The sequence below is a fragment of the Lobosporangium transversale genome, assembly GCF_002105155.1.
Source record: "Lobosporangium transversale strain NRRL 3116 chromosome Unknown BCR41scaffold_24, whole genome shotgun sequence".
Taxonomy (NCBI): Eukaryota; Fungi; Mortierellomycota; class Mortierellomycetes; order Mortierellales; family Mortierellaceae; genus Lobosporangium; species Lobosporangium transversale.
The window spans coordinates 312,606-334,639 of NW_019029002.1; the positions used below are offsets into that span (position 1 = coordinate 312,606).

General features: G+C 41.6%; 7 protein-coding genes across 7 annotated transcripts; 3 read left to right on the forward strand and 4 right to left on the reverse strand.

Moving 5' to 3' along the window:
* Positions 1-359: 359 nt before the first annotated feature.
* BCR41DRAFT_98429 (nucleotide-diphospho-sugar transferase) lies at positions 360-2,362 on the reverse strand. The gene is made up of 4 exons (XM_022031113.1): positions 1,702-2,362; positions 1,447-1,552; positions 684-870; positions 360-559 (listed from the first exon to the last, which is right to left on the reverse strand). Exons 1-4 carry the CDS (start codon positions 2,210-2,212, stop codon positions 557-559), a joined length of 807 nt encoding a protein of 268 aa, XP_021880310.1. The 5' UTR covers positions 2,213-2,362; the 3' UTR covers positions 360-556.
* A 1,262-nt stretch (positions 2,363-3,624) lies between these two features.
* Positions 3,625-7,134, reverse strand: BCR41DRAFT_324042 (P-loop containing nucleoside triphosphate hydrolase protein). The gene is made up of 2 exons (XM_022021531.1): positions 6,404-7,134; positions 3,625-6,298 (listed from the first exon to the last, which is right to left on the reverse strand). Exons 1-2 carry the CDS (start codon positions 7,022-7,024, stop codon positions 3,737-3,739), a joined length of 3,183 nt encoding a protein of 1,060 aa, XP_021880311.1. The 5' UTR covers positions 7,025-7,134; the 3' UTR covers positions 3,625-3,736.
* A 657-nt stretch (positions 7,135-7,791) lies between these two features.
* On the reverse strand, positions 7,792-11,062 carry BCR41DRAFT_307659 (muts domain V-domain-containing protein; the record flags this gene model as incomplete). The annotated part of the gene is made up of 8 exons (XM_022020871.1): positions 7,792-8,003; positions 8,097-8,337; positions 8,438-8,564; positions 8,654-8,775; positions 8,869-9,084; positions 9,179-9,852; positions 9,946-10,816; positions 10,934-11,062. The coding sequence occupies 8 exons, from the start codon at positions 11,060-11,062 to the stop codon at positions 7,792-7,794; spliced, it is 2,592 nt and encodes an 863-aa protein (XP_021880312.1).
* A 698-nt stretch (positions 11,063-11,760) lies between these two features.
* Positions 11,761-12,677, forward strand: BCR41DRAFT_397394 (calcium-translocating P-type ATPase; the record flags this gene model as incomplete). Its single annotated transcript, XM_022028888.1, has 4 exons — positions 11,761-11,770; positions 11,891-11,998; positions 12,121-12,323; positions 12,417-12,677. 4 exons carry the CDS (start codon positions 11,761-11,763, stop codon positions 12,675-12,677), a joined length of 582 nt encoding a protein of 193 aa, XP_021880313.1.
* Positions 12,678-15,666: 2,989 nt separating this feature from the next.
* Positions 15,667-17,380, forward strand: BCR41DRAFT_378089 (kinase-like domain-containing protein; the record flags this gene model as incomplete). The annotated part of the gene is made up of 7 exons (XM_022027136.1): positions 15,667-15,715; positions 15,872-16,253; positions 16,365-16,581; positions 16,673-16,759; positions 16,903-17,040; positions 17,155-17,261; positions 17,317-17,380. The coding sequence occupies 7 exons, from the start codon at positions 15,667-15,669 to the stop codon at positions 17,378-17,380; spliced, it is 1,044 nt and encodes a 347-aa protein (XP_021880314.1).
* A 2,196-nt stretch (positions 17,381-19,576) lies between these two features.
* On the reverse strand, positions 19,577-21,029 carry BCR41DRAFT_355979 (ribosomal protein L1-like protein). Its single transcript, XM_022024562.1, has 2 exons — positions 20,996-21,029; positions 19,577-20,460 (listed from the first exon to the last, which is right to left on the reverse strand). Exons 1-2 carry the CDS (start codon positions 20,998-21,000, stop codon positions 19,812-19,814), a joined length of 654 nt encoding a protein of 217 aa, XP_021880315.1. The 5' UTR covers positions 21,001-21,029; the 3' UTR covers positions 19,577-19,811.
* Positions 21,030-21,108: 79 nt separating this feature from the next.
* Positions 21,109-21,937, forward strand: BCR41DRAFT_337893 (hypothetical protein). The gene is made up of 3 exons (XM_022022094.1): positions 21,109-21,286; positions 21,405-21,492; positions 21,655-21,937. The coding sequence occupies exons 1-3, from the start codon at positions 21,179-21,181 to the stop codon at positions 21,780-21,782; spliced, it is 324 nt and encodes a 107-aa protein (XP_021880316.1). The 5' UTR covers positions 21,109-21,178; the 3' UTR covers positions 21,783-21,937.
* Positions 21,938-22,034: the final 97 nt, after the last annotated feature.

The window sequence follows — 22,034 nt, forward strand, 5'->3', positions numbered from 1 at the left end:
TTGATGGTGTCCTTGATATTGATGCTCCTGGTGGTGATGATGCTGGTAGTGCACTACTGGGGGAGGAGGCTGCTGCTTCTGACCTTGGTGGTCATAAGGCTTAAACCAGCCTTCATAATGGGGTGGTTTCTCAATCTCTGGCTCATGGGTTTGGCCATCTAGGCCAATATAATCCCATTTGCTTTTTGGCGGTAGATCGTAGCCATGCTCTACCTCATGAATATCGGATGGCTAGGATGGAAATATAAACATGTGCGGTAAGTCTCTAACATGGCAAGGAGATAAGGGAGGACTTGTTTCTTTTGATAATATATTATATGTTTGTTGCACTTTTTTTTGTAGAACCTCTTGAACACCCATGGATTCCCTCCATTTCTTTTTTATCTTTGTTTGTTCCTGCATACATCCGACAATTTGTAGTCCGCCAAATAGATAAAGAAATTTCAGAGAGTACAAAGCACAAACATCCCCTCTCAGAAAAGAGCTCAGGCCATCCCCATCCTTTCCGAGGATTGCTTCAAAGAATGAGAGCCCAGAAATGGTATCAAGAATATCATCACTGATAAAGGAATTTAGAACTCAAATAATAAAAAACTCAGATTAAGCAGCATTGTGCTTTCAATTCCTCTCGTTAAATTCATTACTCAAAGCATGTACCGATGAAAGTTGAAGAGCTGACATACCTTGCCTCCAACATACTGGTCAAAGACATTCCACCATTGCTGAACAAGCGATATCGAATCTGTAGAAGAGGTGTTCCGTGGGAAGACTGTTCCATCAGCAAAGCGGAGCCACTGCCATGGTTTGAAAGTGCCCACAAAGTGAATGACCGCTAGTTTATCCTTGTATTGTTGGAATGCAGGAGCATAGCTAAGAATAACAGTAATTTACAACAGTATTAATAACAGTGTACCGAGTACCAGTGATCTTTTTTTCTTTTCCCAATAAAAATAAATAAAATAAAAAGCATAGAAGAAGAGAGGAGTGATGCCGTGTTTTCGCTGATAGGATTTCATTGAATGAACTAATATAGCCAAGAAAGTAGCGATTCAGCTAGCAAAAGAAGATAGAGAATTACCCTATCCCTCCTGTTACACCCTTTGCTGGTTACTTTCACGATTGACTCCACCAGGCTTCTTTTTTTTACCCCTGCATTTTGGCATGAAAGCAATTTAACATTCCCTCGCACCGATCAATCAGTTTGTCGCATGGGAGTGGCCCTTTCATGTAACTGTATAACCAACCTGTATGGTAAATCCGCATACCAAGCCTGAGCACATTTATCTTCATGTGTCAACGTAGGGATATGGGTATTTAAACGATGTCATCATTATCTCCAAAGAAATAAAATATAATAAAATAAAAAAGGACTTTGTGTCCCTGAATTCAATCTCGACAGATACAAAACTGAAAAACTGAAAATGTCAATAAACTAGCTCCGCTCACCTGTAAACAGAAGTAGGCGTTGTATTGTAGATGAAAGGAAGGCGGTTACTGACGTCGCCTCTAGACCAGCCATCAAAGTAGCTATTAAGCAAACCTTGATCACCACCTTGAATCATGATAAGTAGTCAACGATATAGAGTAAAGAAAAAAGCTCGTTAACGCTTGGGAGCCTTGCCAATCAAAAGGTAAAAAAAAAAACTTTCTTTCCTTTTAACGTCTTCATTAGATGGGAGGTAGTTAGAATGAGAAACATACCATCAAAGGTGCCCTGTTGTTCTGCCACCTCAATCAACCCCTTGTAATCTTCATACTTGGGTCGACAAACAAACACTCCAGAATTGAAGCAATCGGGCCACCCTGCATCGGGAGCCGCTGCGAAGCGTGTGTTGCGGTCTGGGTCGTCCAATGCGCCGTTGGCTGCAGAGTCAAAGAGCTCATCAATGTTTCGCATCACGAGCGTATCAGCATCCAGGAAAATGACCTTTGAGTACTGGGTTTGGTTGAAGACATGAATTTTTGTCAATGTGATGCCTAGTTCGGGTCTTCCAAGTAATTGTAGATTCTTTGTGGAATGAGAATCGATCTCACCAATCTCGATGACAGCATCGTAGACTTGTGCGATCCGGTCACGAATGGGGCGTGAGACATTAGCTGTAATGAGAATGGCAAGCTTCTTGGTAGTATGGGCCGCACGGAGCGAGTGACCGAGCACAAGTGCGCCACTAGCGTAGTTATTATTGGTGAGGAGGGTAATGTAGGCCTCCATGGCAAGATGCCTAATTCTGAAGGAATGAGGAGAATGGAAAATGGACTCTGAAGGATGAAGAAAGAAAGAAAAGAAAAAAAAGAGAGTGAGTATGAGAGAGAAGCAAAGAGAAAAGGCGACGCGACGAGGACCATCTGATTCGAAAAGTCAAATGATTTAACATGGCAACGGCACGACACTTGCAAGCCATATCAAAACGCGAGTGACTGACAAGCTTTGCTTTTGCTTTTTTTTTTTTTTGCCTTTTCAGTTTTCTTCTTATTCCAAGTGTTACAAGTGCACGAGTGTACGGATTTTATTAATGATGAAGAAAATACAGGATCCAAACGGATGGGGTGAGCACAGACAACAAGCAACGAAAAAAAAAAAAAAAAAAAGTATTATGTCGTTTGCATGTTTCTTGCATATGCCTTTATGCATGCCACATACTTTCAGCCTAACCTTCTTGCCCAATCTATCTTCCTGCATGTCTACACCTCTGCATTAAGGAAAGACATGGATGCCCAATGCGCATGGTCCATCCATATTTGAACATTAACGAAATGAAATCGGATAACTTCGTTCTGATCTAGTACTTTCTACAACTGTTATTAGTGATGCTCATAGCCACATAGTGTTGTTAAAAAAGAAAAGAAAAGAAAAGAAAAGAAAAGAAAAGAAAAGGGAGCGCGGTACAATACATGTGAAAAAAAATAAAAAAATAAAAAAATAAAAAAATAAAAAAAATACGGTCCTTCCGTTTTCACCCCTCAAATCCCAACTTTGAACATCATTTACCCAACACAAAACGCATTGCTTGTTGTACTCTTGTTTGCTTTGTATTAAGGTTACTATCTTTTATCAGTCAGAACCACACGCTTAATGCTCGTATCCGATACAGAGCAAACAACGATAAACAATCATAATCATCAGAAAATCCATCAGGAATTGCTAGTAAAAATGGATGTGAGCTTATCGAAGGGGAAAAAAAAAATGGGTTCAAAAATTTTTATCAATTACATCTAGGACGACAAACCACAAAAGAGGATTGAGTTTCTACATCACGTTCATTTCTATTTCCTCCGTGCAGTTGAAATACAACAATTATACATGGACCTGCATAGTTTGGTTAACAAAAAATAAACAAACACCAAACAAACTAAGGAAAAGGACGTGCGCATGTGAGTTGTCTGTTTAATCGATTGGGAGCTTGATTGTTAGATGGTCTCTTCTTTCGATACTGCGGATGTAGAATTGTAACATATTGGATTTGTCGATCTCCAAGACAAAAACTACAACCGACAAGGGATCATGAGCACATTGCCCTATCAGGTTCTTCATTCTGTATACTTGAACTTATTTTTTATTTTGTTTGCTTATTTTATGTTATCTTATCTGAGTCTTAATGGATCTATTCGTGCAGATTATTAATCACTGTCTGTGTCAGGCTAAAGGTTGCCGCCAAAAGAAAAAGAAAGAGAAAGAGAAAGAGGTGTATAAAAAAGACCGTTAGTAAGAAGGCAATACTATAGTATTTCGTATCAATTAAGGGAAAAGCAAGTAACAGTATTTGCTACTCACCGGCTTAGGAGTTCCCTTGTCTGAGGCTAGCCATTCCAAATGTCTTAATCGACGGCGTGTTTCCTGTGCTTTAAGCTCGTTTCTTGACTTCTTCTTCTTCTTGTTTACCACCACTATCGGCTTCTCTGCATCTTCAAAGTTGCCCTCCTCCACCGCTGTCTTACCATTGATCGTTAGGTGGCCTGTGTTCATCGACCATGTCTCAGGACACAATGCGCTCAAAAACTCATTGCTATGTGAAATCATAATCACAGCTCCTCCCCAGTTGCGAATTGCTACTGCTAGACCGCCCAGCGCTTCACGGTCCAGGAAATTGGTAGGCTCATCCAAGACCAACATGTGTGGGTTATTCCACATCGCTGCCGCAATCACCACTTTGACCTTTTGACCCCCTGAAAGGCCACTGATCGCATTGTGATCTGCAATGTCCCCGTCCAGCCCTACATCCTCTAAATGTCGACGAATACTGGATGGTGTCAACTCACGATACCCTAATCCTTCTCTGGACGCCTCCTTATCATCAAACTGGCGCACTAACTTCTCAAATCCCAATTCCAACAGCCTCTCGCGCGTCATCCATGTGTTAAACTTGTGTACATGATTCTTCCACTTGATCTCGTATTGATACGATTTCTTTAGCTTCTGGCGGCCCATGATCTGCTCTACCTGTCGCTTGCTACCGTCTTTACCTGTCACCCATGTGTCCATCTGTTTCAGCTCTTCGGGCGTCATGGCCACTGTAGGCTTTTCAAGCACCTCGCGGTCTGCGCCCCCTTGGTACCGCCATTGAATGTAAGCATTAGGTGTCTTTTCTAGGTGCTGTTCCAGATGATGGAAGGCATGCTGAGCGACATATCCGATACGGAGATTGGGATGTCTCCATGCGGTTCCCTCTTGAGGCGAGATCTCTCCTGTCAGAAGCTTGATCATCGTCGATTTTCCGGCACCATTGGGGCCGACCACACCAACGCGCGATGACAACGACAATTGCACAGAGACGTTATGCAGTGAAGGCTTGGAAGCCCCTGGGTATGTATATGTACAATTGATCATCTTCATGATGGATCTTGTGTTGGATTTGACACCCATCAAGAATGATGGCTTGGGAAATTCAAATTTGACAGAGGTAGCTGCCAGGGTATAATAGGACTTAGCCTCAGGCTTAAGTTTGACGAACTCTGACAAGTTGCCCTTGTACATCTTAAGTTTCTTGCGTTCAAAATGCAGGATATTGGTGCAAACATTGTCAAGAAAAGAAGAGTCGTGCGAGACGATAATCGACGTAACATTAGTCTGACCCACCAGATACTCTTCTAACCATTTGATGTTCGTAACGTCCAGATGATTGGTCGGTTCGTCCAAAAGCAAGATATCAGCCTTCATAAGCATGGCGCGCGCCAACTCTAGCTTCATCTTCCAACCCCCCGACAGAGATGCGACCTTGCGCTTTTGCATCTCGTCTGTGAAACCGACAACAGCAAGGGCTTTTTTGAATTCCTCTTCGGATTTATCCGTAATTTTGGCACCCAAAACAACAAATTCTTCAACGCTCATCTCTCCTTGTTCCCCTTGCAGTGCATGCTCCACAAAGACTGTACGCAGGACATCGGAGGATGGGAAGCCATCTACTTTCCCTTGCGCTATTGCGCGCATCAATGTAGTCTTTCCAGCCCCATTGGGGCCACACAGACCATACCGATGTCCACGATGAAGTCTGAGCTGGGTGTGATTGAGTAACATCATACCCCCATATGCCAACGAAAAATCAATATTGCAGAGCTCCTCGCCTTCTTCATTATCCTCAACAACAGCTTCACCATTTAGCTTATGATTAAGATCAATGTAATGACTGAGGATGGTCTTGACAACGGCAGCTGCATCGTTCGCAGGCATGAATGCCAGAAAATATGGCGTCACGATTTGATTCCACTCTCGTGGTGATAAGTTCTCCTCCTTGATTAGTACGATCGACAAAGCTGCCACATGCTGTTTGACAACATCAAAAAACGCTGGAAAGAATCCAAATTTGCTAACAGCGCGATTTACAACTGTGCGTGCCTGAGACTCCGTAGGCACGATGGATCCTTCTCGTGTATAAGGGTCAATTCTGGTGGCACCACCAGCCCTAATAAGCGTGTTTTTTGCAGCAGTAGCCAAGGCACGGATCTCAGGCAGAGCGGCTACGTCAATGATACGTTCTAAACCGGGCAAAAGATCCGGCAAGAATTGACCAGCTTCTGCTGGATCCTTGACGAGCTTACACAGATTATCAACAATTATAGTAGTCTGACGCTGGATAGTCGAAGACCGTTCATTCAGAGCACGTACCAAGAGTGGTACCATAATAGCGAGTGCTGGTCCATGCATGTCTGCCACAAAAGTTGTGGCGGAGAGCTTTTCTATGACTGCTGGAACTTTATCTGGATGCGCCATGCAGTCACACAAATCCTTGAGATGACGAGAAATATCTGGGTTACCACCCACATTGCACACGCGCAGCATGGTTTTGCTTGCTTGTTCTGCAACCTATATTTTCAAGAGGATATACAGAAGGGCTCGCTTATTAGGAATTTGATCTTTACAACAGCCTTTCTAGATTTCTCTACGCATACATAAAACGTAAGGCTTTACCTCGCTTTTTGTGTCCAGAAGACAGTCCTTGACAATAGGAATGATCTCTGGCAAAGCAACGCCAATCTGAATAGGCGATGCATTGGAAAGATCCGCTAACAGTTGTAACGCACCAACTTTAGCCTGCCACTTCTTGCCTGGTCCTTTAATGCATTCGAACAATACTGGTAGAACAGTGGGTGCTGACTGGGAAGGCATGATGGCTATAATCGCTTCCGCAGCTCTGGCAGCTGCATCCTGTACCACAGGTCCTTTGTCAGCATACAAATCCAGTATCGTAGGAAGCATAGGAACCAGGTAGGGCTCTGAGGCTTGACCAATGACATCTGCTAAAGCACATATTCCAATTAACGCTCCCTCGCGTGCAAGGCCAGACTTTTTGTTTTTAGCCTCTGTCTCCAGATTACTGAGCATGTTGGTGGTTTTAAGATGAATGAGACCATCCTTGACCAATTTAGCAGCCATTGCACGAGCAATGTCATCACATTCCTCAGAAGTGGGGGCGGTGTAGAGCTGTGAGAGCATCTCGGTGAGCTCGTCCACGTTATCCTTGTTCTTGGCTTGCGTGGACGAGCCTTGAGCAGGAGTCGGCCCTGCTTGCGATTCAGACGAGGGCAACATTGGTGATGGCGATGTGTAGTTACAAGCGTGCAGAAATAAGTTTGTGAATGATTTTGTTGTGCGATGCGGCACAGACGCAACTTCAACTTCTGCGCCACCTTCTTTTCCTTCCCCTCCTATTGCGTAGCGACACATACCGTTGAAACGGTGCCAGCTTTCTTTTAATAAAGAACGCTTGAACTGGCCTGTGCTTACACATTCTGTCGCGTGGGAAAGAAAGCCGTGACACCTTTTCTTTTATTTCAAGTACCGCTTACAACTATTTGACTACGCGTACATATTACCTACTGAGCACTTTCACCATGTCTGTTAGAATTTAAAAACGATTAAACCCGATGAACCTTAGTTTGAATACTACAAGCTTTATCTTCATTTTTATTTTTTTTATTTTTAGTAGACATATTTTAGTCGAGGAGAGTCGACATGTTTTGTCTCCAGCCACGAAGATAACATTTATCCGCGTGAGAGTATGTGCTCTTGAGGATTGATGGATAGATGAATAACAGTAATAGCCTGAAAAAGCATCATCTCGCCAGTTAATTGTTGGGCCATAAAATGCTCCTGGACATGGCTAACAGAAAGAGAAGTGGCAAACTCTCATATAATAGGACTGCTACGAATTACAAACACTTCATCAGCAGAGTGACCATAGTAGTGAATGTAATCTACAGACTACACACGTTTTCGTCTTCAAGACACCTGCTTGTTATCATGACAGGTGTTAGACATCTGGCGTGAATCATATTTCTAATATTCAAACCCTCTTTTTATTTATTGATTTGCTTATCGTCTTCCTGCAGCAATTGTAATGTCTTCTCGGATATTTTGATCACACTCGTGGGCATACCTGCTAAGCGTGCTACATGAATTCCATGGGACTTGCGGCATACTCCTGGAATAACCTGATGGATATAAGCAAATGATCCATCATCTTGCCTTTCTATCGTTGTTTGGTAGCATCGTACACGCTCCAGGGGCTCTTGACCCTTCCACAGTTTTAGGGCCTGGTCTGAACGCACAGCGGCTACAGTCTTCGGTGTTGTTTTGACCCCAAAGGTACCATCGATGGCACCAACCATATCAGCGAGCTCATGATAATGTGTTGCAAACAGGGTCCTGCACCTGTTAACATGGTAAAGGTGATGCAGCGTAGCATAAGCAATGGCACATCCGTCCAAGGTTGCAGTACCACGGCCCACCTCATCCATGATTACAAGTGATCGTTCAGTAGCGTGCTGTAGGATCGACGCTGTCTCTGACATTTCCACCATAAACGTTGACTGCGAGTTAGCAAGGTTGTCAGATGCCCCAAGCTGCTTGACGAAAAAAAAAAAAAAAAAAAAAAAAAAAAATTAAATGGAATGACAGGCAGCCAGTCCAAAAAGTTTATGCAATCAAAGTTTCGAAGCTTACTCTACTGAATACTTTATCGACAATGCCAAGGCGAGCACTGAAAGCGGGTACAAAGCTTCCCATCTGGGCCATGATTGTCAGAATGGCATTCTGACGTAAGAACGTGCTTTTGCCACCCATGTTGGGGCTATCAAAGGCCATACCAGAAATAAAATAAGTAAACTCTGTATGTAGAAGATAAATTCAGTATTCATTGGTTGCCTCTTTATATGTTACCCAGTCAATAGCCAGATCAGTTCGTTCTGACCAACCGAGCAGTTATTTTCTACGAATTGACGACCTTCGCTTTGTAGCGCCAGCTCTACTACGGGGTGACGACCCGAGATAACAACCGATTCCTCACTAGAAGTAAATTTTATATGATAATTATAATTCAATCAATCGAAATACTTTTTTTTTTTTTTTTTTTTTTTTTGTTAGACTGAACATACTAACCTGCTGTTCAGAGTAGGACGAACATAACGACGCTCAAGCATCATCTTGGCAAATGACACAAGGACATCCAACTGTGCGATATATCGGCAGTTCTGTACAATGGCTGTACTCTCCTCTAGAATTTCTGAGCGCGTGGCACTAAGAATACTCTTCTCTTCTTGGACGATTTGAAATTCCAGTTTCTCAATAGCATCCATGATTTGAGATAATGCCTACACAGGCAAATAGAGCGAGTGAGCACCATCCATTACTCCAAAAAAAAAAAAAAAAAAAAAAAAAAAAATTCTGAATGAGCATTTGACTTACTGGTACTTGATATCTCACTCTGGACCGCTTCTGCTCTGTGTGGGACACATCTACAACATGTCCTTCCATGAGAGCCTTCAAGCGCTCCGCAGTAATAGTACTCCTCATTTCGACCACATGTCGATATCCAAAGGACGACTTGATTTCAAACGGTCGCGCCCCGCCTAGATAATCAGTCCATGACGCCAATAATTTTGTTCTTTGGGACTTCAGGCTTTTAAGCTCATCATGAAGATTGTTTAAAGTTGGACTCACACCTTGATTGATGAACCCATATTCTTGGCTCTGCTGTCCCATATTTTCATCCACCACATCTCTAATCAATTTGCAGATATGTTCCAGCCCACAGATATTGTCTACGGTTTCCTGGACGAGGACTGGTATAGAAGCGTTGCTTAGACTTTGTTCGATAGGATGCTTTCTAATACTTTGTTCAAGCATTATCTTATCTGACAGCCGAAGCTTGATTTTCTGAAGCGCTTCGAGTGTAGTTCGAATGGCAACTAGATCTTGTGGGTCGATCTGTCCAAGAGATAGTTTTTGGATGGCACGTTGTGCATCTCGGCACTGTGTCAAATAGACCTCAATATCATGGATTAAGTGGCTATCTTGACCAAAGAATTCGACCATGTCCAAGCGATTATTGATTTTGTCAACGTTGGTTAAAGGTGAAGCTATCATGAGAAGAAGTTTTCCTTTGATTTAGATGCACATAGTTCACCTCTTGCGAAATAAGAAATGTCTTTGTGAAGAGAATATAACCTTACTCAACCAGCTGGCTAGTAATCGAGATCCTGCTTTAGTCTTTGTCTTGTCCAGATGGTAGAGCAAGCTTCCTGTCCTGGAAGCGTCTCTCAATGTTCTGACCAATTCTAGCGCCTCGATTGTGTTCTTATCAATCTTCATAATTGAGTCATCTTGCCATTTGGTTGGCTGCTGCACTACTGGTCGCCTTCCCATTTGTGTATGGTTAACATATCTCAAGATGGACAAACATGCTGACTGCTCTCGATTAGAGAAAGATCTGAGATACTGTGGATTGAAGCCAAGTTGTTCTTCTGCCTCTTTGAGGATTTCATTCTCGACTTGCGCTGCCATCTGGGCCGCACTTCGCATGTCCTCAAAGTCTATAACGAATTTCCCCATCTTTTGGATAGTCTGCAGTACCGGATGTTCCGGGTCTCTGCGCAGATTTGAGTTTAAGATGATTTCACGTGGCCGAATACGAGCTAGATCATTGCCAAAGCTGTCAAAAGTAGTTTCCTGTGTGAAGAAGTCACCGGTGGAGAGGTCAAGCCAGGAAAGCCCTAAGAAGCGACTTGTTTTCTCTGTAGCTACAGCCAAAAGCCAATTGTTTTCGCCTTGATCCAAAAATTGTTCATCAATTAGTGTTCCTGGAGTCACGATACGATAAACTGAACGGCGGAATGATCGACTACTCCCTCCATGCTGATGGTCTCCTTGGTATTGTTCGCAGAGCGCGACTTTAAGATTATGTTTACCAACAAGAGTCTCAAGATGACGATCAAGTTGTCGTATTGGAAAACCAGTGAAAGGTACAACTTGCCCTCCAAATGCCTTTGAGACTACTTTGAGGCCCAACAGATGGCCATACTCCACTGCATTATGGTCGTAAAGCTAGGATAATGGTTGATACCAGCGTCGATGTTGACATTGGTTTGATAGTCCAGAATTTAGGATCCTTAATGTAATTACAGAGATATCGAGTAAACTTGAACCTAGAGAATTATTTACCTCGTAAAATTCCCCGACTCTGACCAGTAATACACAATCAGGATAAGTTTTCTCCAACTCCAAAATCTGCTTCCGTAATGGAGTTAGTCGTACTTTTGATTCAACTGGTTGCGTTATGGTGGTTGTCATTTGAATGATTTCATCTGCTTCTGCCATTTCAATGTTCTCAATGGTTTCAACACTACTCTCAGCTTCAAGTACTGGCTTATCTTTCTTTTTTGTGCGTTTCTTCCTCAGATTTGGTTTTGATGAAGCTTCTAAAGTTGGCCCTGTTATTGGTATCATGATTGGAAATGTTGTTGGATTCGGATTCACGCTCTCCAAATCACTCAGAGACAAGATAGACCTCTTAGGAACGCCACCTAACCTTCTCAATGCCTCTGATTCTAAATATCGCAGACTAAACTCCTCTGGCGGCTGTGCCGCTACAGCAGCGTTAGTTTTTGTCCCGCCATTTGATTTGCCCCACAGCGGTCTCGAAGGGCGAACTGTGCTGGAGGAATGGTTGCGACGTATGGTGGAATTGGTGGCAACAAGAACTTTTTTCCAAGTCTGACCTAGGGGTTGTTGCGAGATCCCTTTCCATAAAGTAGATGAGATGGATTGTGGGCAAACAGTTTGGACATGTACAAGTCTGAAGTAATACTGATGTCGACATGGTCCATACATTGCATCTGCTCGTCTTTTTTGAGGCTGTCGAGCTGTGCAGTATTTCAAGGTAAAACAAAAAGGATCTGACAGACCCATTTACCAGTCACGACAACTTAAAAAAAGAAGCTCATCTTTGGTTATTGACATTGTCTTCATCCAGGCACATTCTCATCACCATGTCTGCAGGTACATACAAATTGGCTGAAGATCCTAAAGCTTGTATCGAAACAACAAGCTATTAAATCAAAATTTTTTTGAACACTCCACTTCACTCAACCTCTTTCTCTCTGTTCTTTACGCTACTAGTATCTTCAAGACCTATTGTCCTCTCAGGCCCCTCTGGCGCCGGAAAGTCGACTTTCTTGAAGCGTCTCTTTACCGAGTATCCAGACAAGTTTGGATTCAGTGTCTCTCGTATGTATCGCTTGCTTTATTGAGTTTTTTGTAATAATGCGCAAAGGACGAAGCGTTGTTGAGGAGTGGTTTTTTAATACTAGATTAGGTCCTCGTTTTCGTTTTTTATTTTTATTAATTAGATACTACCCGTGCGCCTCGTGCTGGAGAAAGAGATGGTGTCGAGTACAACTTTGTGACTAGAGAAGAGTTTTTGGCTGGTGTTGCGCGCGGCGAATTCATTGAGTACGCAGAATTTTCGGGAAACTTGTACGGCACCACAATTAATGCTGTTAAAACCGTTGGTGATAAGGGCAAAATTTGCATCTTGGACATTGATATGCAGGTAGGAAGCAGCATCCTGGTGGAGCTTTATGAGGAGAACCATCTACCGATTACAATCGATTAATTATTCCTTTTGGACAATATGATAACTTAGGGAGTCAAATTAGTCAAACAGACTGATCTGAAGCCCTACTATATCTCCGTCCAGCCGCCATCAATCGCAGAGCTCGAGAAGCGTCTTCGTTCTCGGGGTACCGAGAAGGAAGAAGATATCGTTTCGCGTCTTGCCGCGGCTCAGGGCGAAATCGATTATGCTAAGGAGGAAGGCACATACGACGAAGTCATTATCAACGACGATCCTGAAACAGCTTATGCCAGATTCAAGGCCTTTATTAATAAGGGTAAATTGGAGTAAAGAATTGAAGGAGCAGACAAATGTGTTCCATGGATGAAAGTCTATAAAGTGCTAATGTTTTTTCTTGTTTTCATGCTTTCAATTCTCATTGATTGTTCTTTAGTTACCATCTAATAGTTATAACGTAGTTACTATAACGACATAAATCCTATTAGAGTAGGACAGACAATAGATATTGTAGAAAAAAAAAAAAAGGTTTTTTAACTTATACGTTGGTACTTTGTGCTTACAAAGATTTTTATTTTTATTTCTTGATGAGTGAGCCACGACTGAAGGCGTTCAGGGTATATAAATGAACGTATATGCTCGATACGTCAGATCCTATACCCGCTCTATCCATCAATGATTTATGCAATTGGCCGAAAGAAAAAAAAATGTATCTACACAATTGTGCACATGTTAGTTCATTCAAGCCCATGGATGGGTATATCCCGTCCTATCGGTTTCCGATACACGTTGGATCTGGATAAACTGGTTATGGAAGGTGACACAGCCATGCGGAATGGATAAAATGATCCCTCTTTTTAAAGTCCATGTGCTATTATTCATTTTACACACGAAAATTGTATCCGACATTTTTTGCTCACTATCAGTGTCAGCGACAAGTAATTAATGACCCAAGAAGGTCTTTAAACCAAATAAAAAAAAGAGCATTGTAATCATCATAGTCAATGGGATAGATTGCAATATATATCTCCTTACTACCACAAGGATAAAGAGACTTCTTCTATTACATGTGTTCTACACATAATCTGCAATCGTAGAGACCCTTCTTGACTTGGTTGACCAGAGCAAGAAAGGAGTTGGCAAGGGTATCTTCTCCCTTAGTTGGATGATCTCATCAGAGGAGTCTCCATCCATCGGAAGACAAATTGGTAGCACCCAACGCTAGTACAATTGATTGCTATTTGGACCTTTTATTCCTTGTCCTTGCTCTGATAGCTGCATTTGAACCCAAATTGCTTTTCTCTTTAGCCTCTTCGAGCTTCTAGCCCTTTTTTCTTTACCTTTTACTCTTAACAAGTCTTTGTCAACAACTCACCCTCACCTTGGTCCTCTTCATCTTTACTCTCTCTTGATCTAAGCATTCGTTCTTTACCACAACTATTATTAGGCATGTTCTATTACATTACTACATTCCAATGGCAAATTATTCATCAAAAAATCATTTGGCTACTTCCACCTATTTGCTCATTCTCTTTTTGAATTATAATGCATCTCTTTAGTCAAACACGCAAAGTAAAAAGAAAAGAAAAGAAAGGAAAAAAAAAAAAAAAAAAAAAAAAAAAAAAGAGAGAGAGAGAGAGAGAGAGAGAGAGAGAGAGAGAGAGAGAGAGAGAGAGAGAGAGAGAGAGAGAGAGAAAGAGCAAAGGAGTCAGGAAGCAACATCACGTAACTCCATGTGTGTGCAACGGTACCATTTGTGCAGTACATTCTTCATTCCACCACATCAGTTTTATTTCATCTTCTATGGCTGATGGAGTTGTGCCTTTTTTATTTCTTTCTGTGGGTCTCGCGGGAAAAAAGTGTGCGTCAAACACTTCGTCTCAGTTCATATAACCTTGCTCTTGATTAAACGATGATTGAAAAGGAGAAAATCAGGCACAAAGCACAAACAAAAAACCCTGACAAAAGACAGTACATCCCCTCCATCATTCTCCACTCCACTATTGGACACATTCATCGTTTGGTTTCCTTAGCCCAGTCTTTTGTAAAGTTTATGATCTACCCTGTACTTTTTACTGTGATTGTCTGTTTTCATTGGTTTTTTTTTTTTTTTTTTGTCAGGGGCAGGAGAGACATCCCTGGAAAATGTTCCTGGATGCATTCATGCGCAATTTTTTTTTACCGTCCTTCATCCTTTTTTGCCACCATGAGAATTTTTCGTTCTTTTATTTCATGAAATATCCTGGCTTGAAGTATCAGTACGTGTTTATGCGTATATGTGTGTGTAGTTTCATGACAAATGCTCTTTGGCTTCGCGGGTTTGCCTTTTGTTGCTTTGAGGCTCAGAAGAGAGGAGTGTTCTTGTCTAGAACAAATGATTGGGCGTTCGCAACGTCTTGTTTTCTTGATTTCTGAACCGGAGAAGCGCTGTTCTCGGCTCGAGTATGGTGCTGTCGTCTACTCCTCCTATCTTCTATACTGTATCAAAAAAAGTAGCGACCTGGTTGAATGTTTGCACTGTTCGCTACTACAACATTGCTTCTTTTTGTTTTTCTTTTTCTTGTACTCTTGTTTGAATGAACACATGGCGAATATTTCATTCATATCCTTGCATTTAGACCGTTGGTTGTCTCCATTTCATATATCTGCTATCACTTATTTCCTATAGTTTGTTGTTGTCACATTTCATTTTCACTTATTGTTTGGGATTGCTTTGATCACAATCAGGTCACCCATTATTGCATTCAAGCATCAACAATTGATGTATATCTGTTTTTATTGTAAGAAAACACAAAGAAAACATCTGGCGTGACAGCAACAGAAACAGAGGAGGCTGTCTTTTATTGCTATTTCTTCGTCTCTGTGATATCCATCGACCCTATCCATGTTTATTCCCCTCGTTCCTCTTTTCATGTGCCTGTTTGACCAAATTGTACTCAAATGCACAATGCACAACCCTATCATCAATCTTTGACCAATGGACTAAAAAAGCCATTTCACACCTTGCTAATCAACTCGCCTTCCTTACTCCTCCTTCTCCCCCCTTTTTTTATCCTCTGCACCTCTTGTCTTTCTTCTTTTTCTTTCTTATCTCTCACCACTTTAACATTGCACGGATACAGATATAACGATTTATTTCAAGCTAATCAAGCAATAGCCAGTCATCCGAGATCTCACTTGAACGATTTACAGGAAGTGATTTTTATTCAAGCAAACGCATATCTCCTGAATCAACGTACCCTCTTAGTTATTATACGGCAACTAGTTCCGTCCTTTGCTAGCTGTCTAATTACAGGGGGCATTCAACTGATATAGTTGCAAAATGGGAGCAGGATGCTGTAAAGAGGAAGCAATAGATTTTGATGGTGAAAGTAGGTTGATTTGCAAAGAGTAAATGTATCAAGCAGATTATAACATTTTGATACTTACTCGGTTCTCTCTCTTTCCTTTTCTTTTTCTTTTTTTTTTTTTTTTTATTTTTTTTATTTTTTTTTTTTATTTTTTTTATTTTTGTTTTCATACTATAGTTGAGCTATCACATTTTCATTTGCTCCGGTCAGTTGGAAAGGGTGCATTTGGGAAAGTAAGGGTTGTTCAACACAAACGAACCAAGGAGATCTATGCACTCAAATATATCAATAAGACAAAATGTATCCGGATGCGAGCAATCGAAAACATCATTCAGGAAAGACGATTATTAGAAGAAGTTGAGTTCCCACTGATCTGTAACTTACGATACGCATTCCAGGACGACGAAAACCTGTTTATGGTTTTGGATCTAATGTTGGGAGGCGACCTTCGTTTCCATCTGGAGCGAGCAGGGCCTATGAAAGAAGAGGTAGTGCGGTTTTATGTTGCGGAATTAGCTCTTGCGCTGGACGCACTTCATTCGAGGAGAATTATACACAGGCAAGTTTTTTTTTTTTTTTTTTTTCTTCACATTCATTCAATGTTTATCTATTAACGTCTTTTTTTTTTTTTTTTTTTTTGACCACGCTGGACTGAATTTACATATAACAGAGATCTAAAGCCCGATAATGTGTTGCTGGATGAACATGGACATGCGCATTTAACCGACTTTAACATCGCAGTATATTACAGCCCCGCCAAACCATTGCTTTCAATAGCAGGAAGCATGGCATATATGGCACCTGAAGTGCTCTTACGCAAAGGATATTTTGAATCAGTCGACTGGTGGAGTCTAGGTGTAGTCATGTTTGAATTACTTTTTGGCAAGGTATTATTCCACGAATAAGCTTAGGAGGACGTCACCGTAGTAAAATAGACTCTTGATCATGTACTGACCAATGTATTCTTTTATGTTTCAGCGACCATTTCGAGGAAAGAGCAATGATCTATTGAAAAATTCAATCCTACGCGATCCTTTGCCATTTCCAGAAAATGCACGAGAAATAGTTAGCGCGAATTGTATTGATGTTCTTTCAAGGGTATGTGAGCAATATATTATTACTGCCGCCTATGTCTTCGAATATATTATTTTATAGACAATGAGGGGACTAAATTAATTTGACAATCAAATTTGGTTTTGCTTACACAGCTCTGTGAAAGGGACATCAAAAAACGGCTCGGTTGTACGCCTGATGGTTTGAATGGATTTAAGAAACATCCGTGGTTTGAAGGTATTGAATGGGATAAATTAGTCACAAAGGAGGCTACTCCTCCATTTCAGCCAGATGTAAGTGTTTAAAAATAAGATGATGTGCTTTGTGCATGCCAGTATATCTCCTGGGCAAAAATAATCTCTCTAGTGTAGCTAACCCGTGTGCCTCATTTGCTGTTCATTTTGTAGTCAAAACGCGCCAATTTTGACGCCACTCACGAGCTAGAAGAATTGCTGATGGAGGATAACCCATTGAAGGCCAAGAAACGCGCACAGACTACACCAGAGACAGAACTGTCTACAGAGATGCAAATTATGGAGGACCAGTTTACAGTATATGATTTCACAAAGGTCAAACGTCCTCATTCAATCAACCGTGGTCGCATTCTTCGTCCTTCGAATGATCCAAAAATGAGCAGTGGAACTTTGGATGGAATCGTAACACGGACCAGTAGTGGACGAACTGAACACATGCCTATGATATCACAACCTGCCAAAGTTTATCGGTCAGGAAGCCCCAGTGAACGCGTTGGACAGGATCGATATAATCATGACGAGGAGCACCTATCACTCACTAACCCTGGAAATCGGAGCTCACCTCTCAGTAGTCCCACGTTAGGAGCATCAAATAGCTCAGTAAGTAATGACGACTCCAATAGATATAAGGCCGATTCAGAGAAGGGTGGTTATCTTGAATCACAGCAACAGCAACAACAGCAATCACAACAATGGCAAAAGAGGAGGCAGCAAATCCAACAGACATATGAGTCTACACCATTCCAGACTAAAGCTCTAGATGACCTGTTACAAAGTGAGGCCATCATTTTACCGCCATCATCATTACCTCGTCCATTACAGCCACGAGATAGCGCTACAGGTCTGCGCGCAGGAACTCCTCGGCAACATTCAGATTCGTCTTCGCCGTCTTTGTCAGCTCATCCTAATGCTCAGTCCTCAGTATCATCCTACGTCACTCCTTCATCTACATGCAGTGTTCCACCTACGTCTCAGAAACCAGTACAGCAGCATCAGCTGCAGCAACCAAGTTCATACCTCTTCTCGTTACCGGACTCTGGCACAACCTTATCATCCTTTGGCCCTAATTCTAATGTGGCAGATCCTTTACAGGATTCAAGCAGTACTCCTCCTGTAGTGCGTAGACCAGTTCGTAGTCGTGGGTCCTCTAATAACACAGTCAACTCAATGCCTGCAGCAATATCTCCATCCACGGCGAACAACCCAAGAATACCGACACAATACCAGGGAAATGACAGCCCTGATTCTTATCAATCTATGAGCACTGGTAGGGCTATGAACAGCAGCCAGCCTTCATCTCAGTCATATCAAATCCACGATCAACAGACACGCCCCACAAGTGCCTATACACCAAGCTGTCGAAATGGATCACTTGTATAAGAGACCGAATAGCATCTTATCATTCAGGACAACATAGCAAACCAAACCAAGCCTAATTAATCATACAAATCTTGAACCCACACCTCAAAGCATATGACACAAACTATCACGAGCATACCTGTAATATATACACTCTCATTAGAAAAGATACATAAACGTAGCAATGATAGGCGAGCCCAATTATGAATGTACCAAAGTAGAAGATAGCACTTAAGTTTGCGTGCAATGTGCTAAAGACAAGAAATAGCGTGCTAGAAAATGATGTTGATCGCCACATTAGGATCATTGATGTTACTTGATTAAATAGAGCCAGTATCCCTTTCTTGTATCTGCACCAGATTTGGCGAAAAAAAAAAAAAAAAAAAAAAAAAAAAAAAAAAAAAAAAAAAGAGAGAGAGAGAATTTGACTTAGATACGAATTAAGGCATCTATTTATTATGCTACATCCCCCTCTTTCTTAAGCTAATTTTGAGCAAGTTGATCTCAGGAACTTGAAAACGTAGAGAGGATCGGAATTCACTATGATGATCTAATGACATGGGCAATCTAATGTCGTCCATCATGTCGCAGAATAAGGTTCAATATATCACAAACAACACAACAGGATAAGGGATAGGGGATACGTTTAGTTGCTAATAATGGACTTGATGAGGTTACGAAAGCCATACAGAAAACTAACTTTGTCGGTATCATGAGGCAATCTCGTACCCAAACAATGAAGATTGACTGAAGATGATTTTGGGAACTCGCATTATAAGTATTTAGAGAGGATGCTCCAGGCCACGAGAGCATGCGGCATGTTATAAAGATGTGAATTAGTTCAACAATCATCGTACCCAACGTTTTGCAGGGTCAAAGCTGAGAGGTAAAAGCAAGCAAAGCAAATACACGTTTTTTTGGGAATGAAACAATTCACGCACAAGGGGTCTTACCAATTTATGGGAACTTAATAAAGCAAAATTGAGTAAAAAGGAAATAGTCATGTTTAAGCATGCCAACGCGTTTCCGAGTCTACAGTAAATTCACTAAACTAATAATTAGTCAAACAAAAAAAAAGAGATCGATGTCTTGATAGACTGTTGGTGGTTTTCATGGTAAGAGAGCTAATTGGTAACTGGAAGAAGACTGCATAGAGCGCACGGACGTGTTCTTCGAATATTTCATTTGCGATTTTGAAGGATGATTACAAAATGATTCTGGACAAAACATGATTTTTTTTTTTTCTTTATTTTGAACCATCAAATAAGCAGGCTTGATTGCTGCAAATAAATGCAGCTCCCAACAGTAATTGATTCAATTTGTTCATAAGATGTGAATAATACTTTGGTGTGCCGTTTTAACGAGAGTGTTGGGTTTGTGTGCTGATGTTAAGAGAACACAAGCCCAGATATCACCAGGTGCAAAGGGCGCAGATCCAATCTACCAAGTGCTTAGTAGAGACGGACAGGCTTGTTCATCGAGGACTTGATGTACAAGGTCTTGACGTTCTGCCAGTGCTTCTTGAGAAGGGAAACCAAGAAGTTGACGGACATCATGATGTTAGCGAGGAGCTCATCCTCGGTCATCTCAACGTGGCCGACAGCAACACCCAAGCAAAGAACCTTCTTAAGCTGGAACTTGATGGTGGCACGGATCTCATCAGCCTTCTCACCAATGTTGTCAGAGTGAGTGACTGGGGTGGGGAACTTGCCGGCCTTGTGGAGACCAGGTCCGAGAAGACGGGGAATCTGCTTGATCAAAGCCTCAGAGGCAATGAAGGCATCGTACTTCTTGGCGAGCTTCTTGATCAACTTCTTGTTCTTGTTGAGCTTCTTCAAGTCATCAACAGACTGGTATTCCATGCCAATCTCCTTGGCCTGGTCGCAGTGAAGGGCATCACCGAGAATGCACACGGACATCTTGGGGCGGGGGATGTTGGGGAGACGGACAGAGCCAGAGAAACGCTTATCACGCTGGGGATCGTAGTTCTTGAGACCAATCTGGAGCTCGACAGTCTCAACGAACTTACGCTTCTTCTCCTCGGACTGCTGCTTGACCTGGCGAACGCTCTCGCGGACGGCCGAAACCTGAATTTTGCTGCTGTTAACGTTGGAAGTAGAAAGAAAAAAAAAAAAAAAAAAAAAAAAAAAAAAAAGACGAGGGAAAAACGAATATGATATCGTCAGTTAGTTAATGATGATACAATTAACTGATGCTCCTTATTTTCATTGTATTCTTTTCGTAAACTGCTGTATCCTGCGAACATCGAATGATGTCTATAAAGTATATCGCACTCGCTCATTCTGAGTATGTTGCTCCTTGTAGAAAGATTTGATGTGAAAAATAGAAATCTTTAAAAATGAATAGTGCGCCTTGCTACTGAATCGAATTAGCCGTCAAGTCTATTAATTAGAAGTGATCCATGCTTTAATCTATTGTAATATTGTTGACGATGAAGATTATGGCCGCGTGCATCATTGTATCCTCGTGTGGTTGTTGATTATATAGAAGTTATTGCTAGACACATGCGTTTATAAGAATAGATAGACATATAGATAGATGGGTGGATGGACGGACGGATGGATAGATGGATGGATAGGCCAACGCAAATTCTTTATCACACAGTGTTACATGCCTCATGTTGGTTAGATGGCTACTAAAAATGGGAGGGAGAACAAAGGCGACCACGGACAAAAATGAAATTTATACTTGCCGCAGGCCAAGAAATACTAAGCCGCACGTTTCTCTTTTGGAACACAACGGTTATTGCTGTGAATACATCCTCTTTCATTTCCCCACATTCTACGCCGCAACAAGCATGTACTTTTGCCCAAACTGCTCCAACTTGCTGCTGGTCCAGTCTGACGGTGCACAGCAGCAACTGTATTGTCAAACCTGTCCATATATTTATCCTATTGTCAAAACTGTATGCTTTCTATCAATTGTGACGATGTGTTTATTTCCAGTTCCTTTTTTTTTTTTGTCAAAAAATTTTATTCGGCAACTGTAATCTCAGCATAAATTCTAATAAAAAAAATCGATAGATTGTGCAAAGGAAGGCGTTAGAGAGGAAGCAGGTCGATGATGTATTGGGAGGAGACGATGCTTGGGCGAACGTAGATCAGACTGAAGGTAAAAAGTCCTTTATATGACTGAGTTTATGCTTCACCAAGTGTCTTAATAACCGAAAAGGCGCTGTGGGAGATAGCCGTCATGGTTAGCTGTACATTGCTGGTCATGAACTAACATTCTTTTATTATTATTCATATAATTTGTTCATGGCAATTGTCTCAGCTTCCTGCCCTCGCTGCGAACATGACCGTGCTTACTATATGCAGATTCAAACGCGCTCCGCAGATGAACCTATGACTACGTTTTACAAGTGCTGCGATCTAAAGTGTGGCTGGCAGTGGAAAGAATAACGAGATCAGGGATGGACGGATTGTCTCCAAACTCTGATCATACTTCTTGGATTTATTTCCTCCGTAGGATATACTAGACCTCTCTTTAGTATTCCTCGACTCGGAGTCTACTCACTTGCATATTTACTCTACTAATTAATGTATTATTAAAACGTATTAATATTTTTTTATTGAAAGATTTCCACCAAGACCAGTGTGGTGAAAATTTGTCCCTGTATAAAAGCAATGAGAGTCACGGTGCACGTGCACAAC

What these genes read in the sequence shown, in the direction of transcription:
- BCR41DRAFT_98429 (XM_022031113.1), bottom strand. Translation starts at nt 2,212, where the DNA reads ATGGAGGCCTACATTACCCTCCTCACCAATAATAACTACGCTAGTGGC. An exon ending in ACAACAGGGCACCTTTGATG is followed by an intron (nt 1,553 to 1,701) that starts GTATGTTTCTCA and finishes TCATGATTCAAG; the next exon opens with GTGGTGATCAAGGTTTGCTT. An exon ending in ACGCCTACTTCTGTTTACAG is followed by an intron (nt 871 to 1,446) that starts GTGAGCGGAGCT and finishes TGTTATTCTTAG; the next exon opens with CTATGCTCCTGCATTCCAAC.
- BCR41DRAFT_324042 (XM_022021531.1), bottom strand. Translation starts at nt 7,024, where the DNA reads ATGTTGCCCTCGTCTGAATCGCAAGCAGGGCCGACTCCTGCTCAAGGC. An exon ending in TTCTGGACACAAAAAGCGAG is followed by an intron (nt 6,299 to 6,403) that starts GTAAAGCCTTAC and finishes TTGAAAATATAG; the next exon opens with GTTGCAGAACAAGCAAGCAA.
- BCR41DRAFT_337893 (XM_022022094.1), top strand. Translation starts at nt 21,179, where the DNA reads ATGTACTTTTGCCCAAACTGCTCCAACTTGCTGCTGGTCCAGTCTGAC. An exon ending in TTTATCCTATTGTCAAAACT is followed by an intron (nt 21,287 to 21,404) that starts GTATGCTTTCTA and finishes AAAAATCGATAG; the next exon opens with ATTGTGCAAAGGAAGGCGTT. An exon ending in GAACGTAGATCAGACTGAAG is followed by an intron (nt 21,493 to 21,654) that starts GTAAAAAGTCCT and finishes CAATTGTCTCAG; the next exon opens with CTTCCTGCCCTCGCTGCGAA.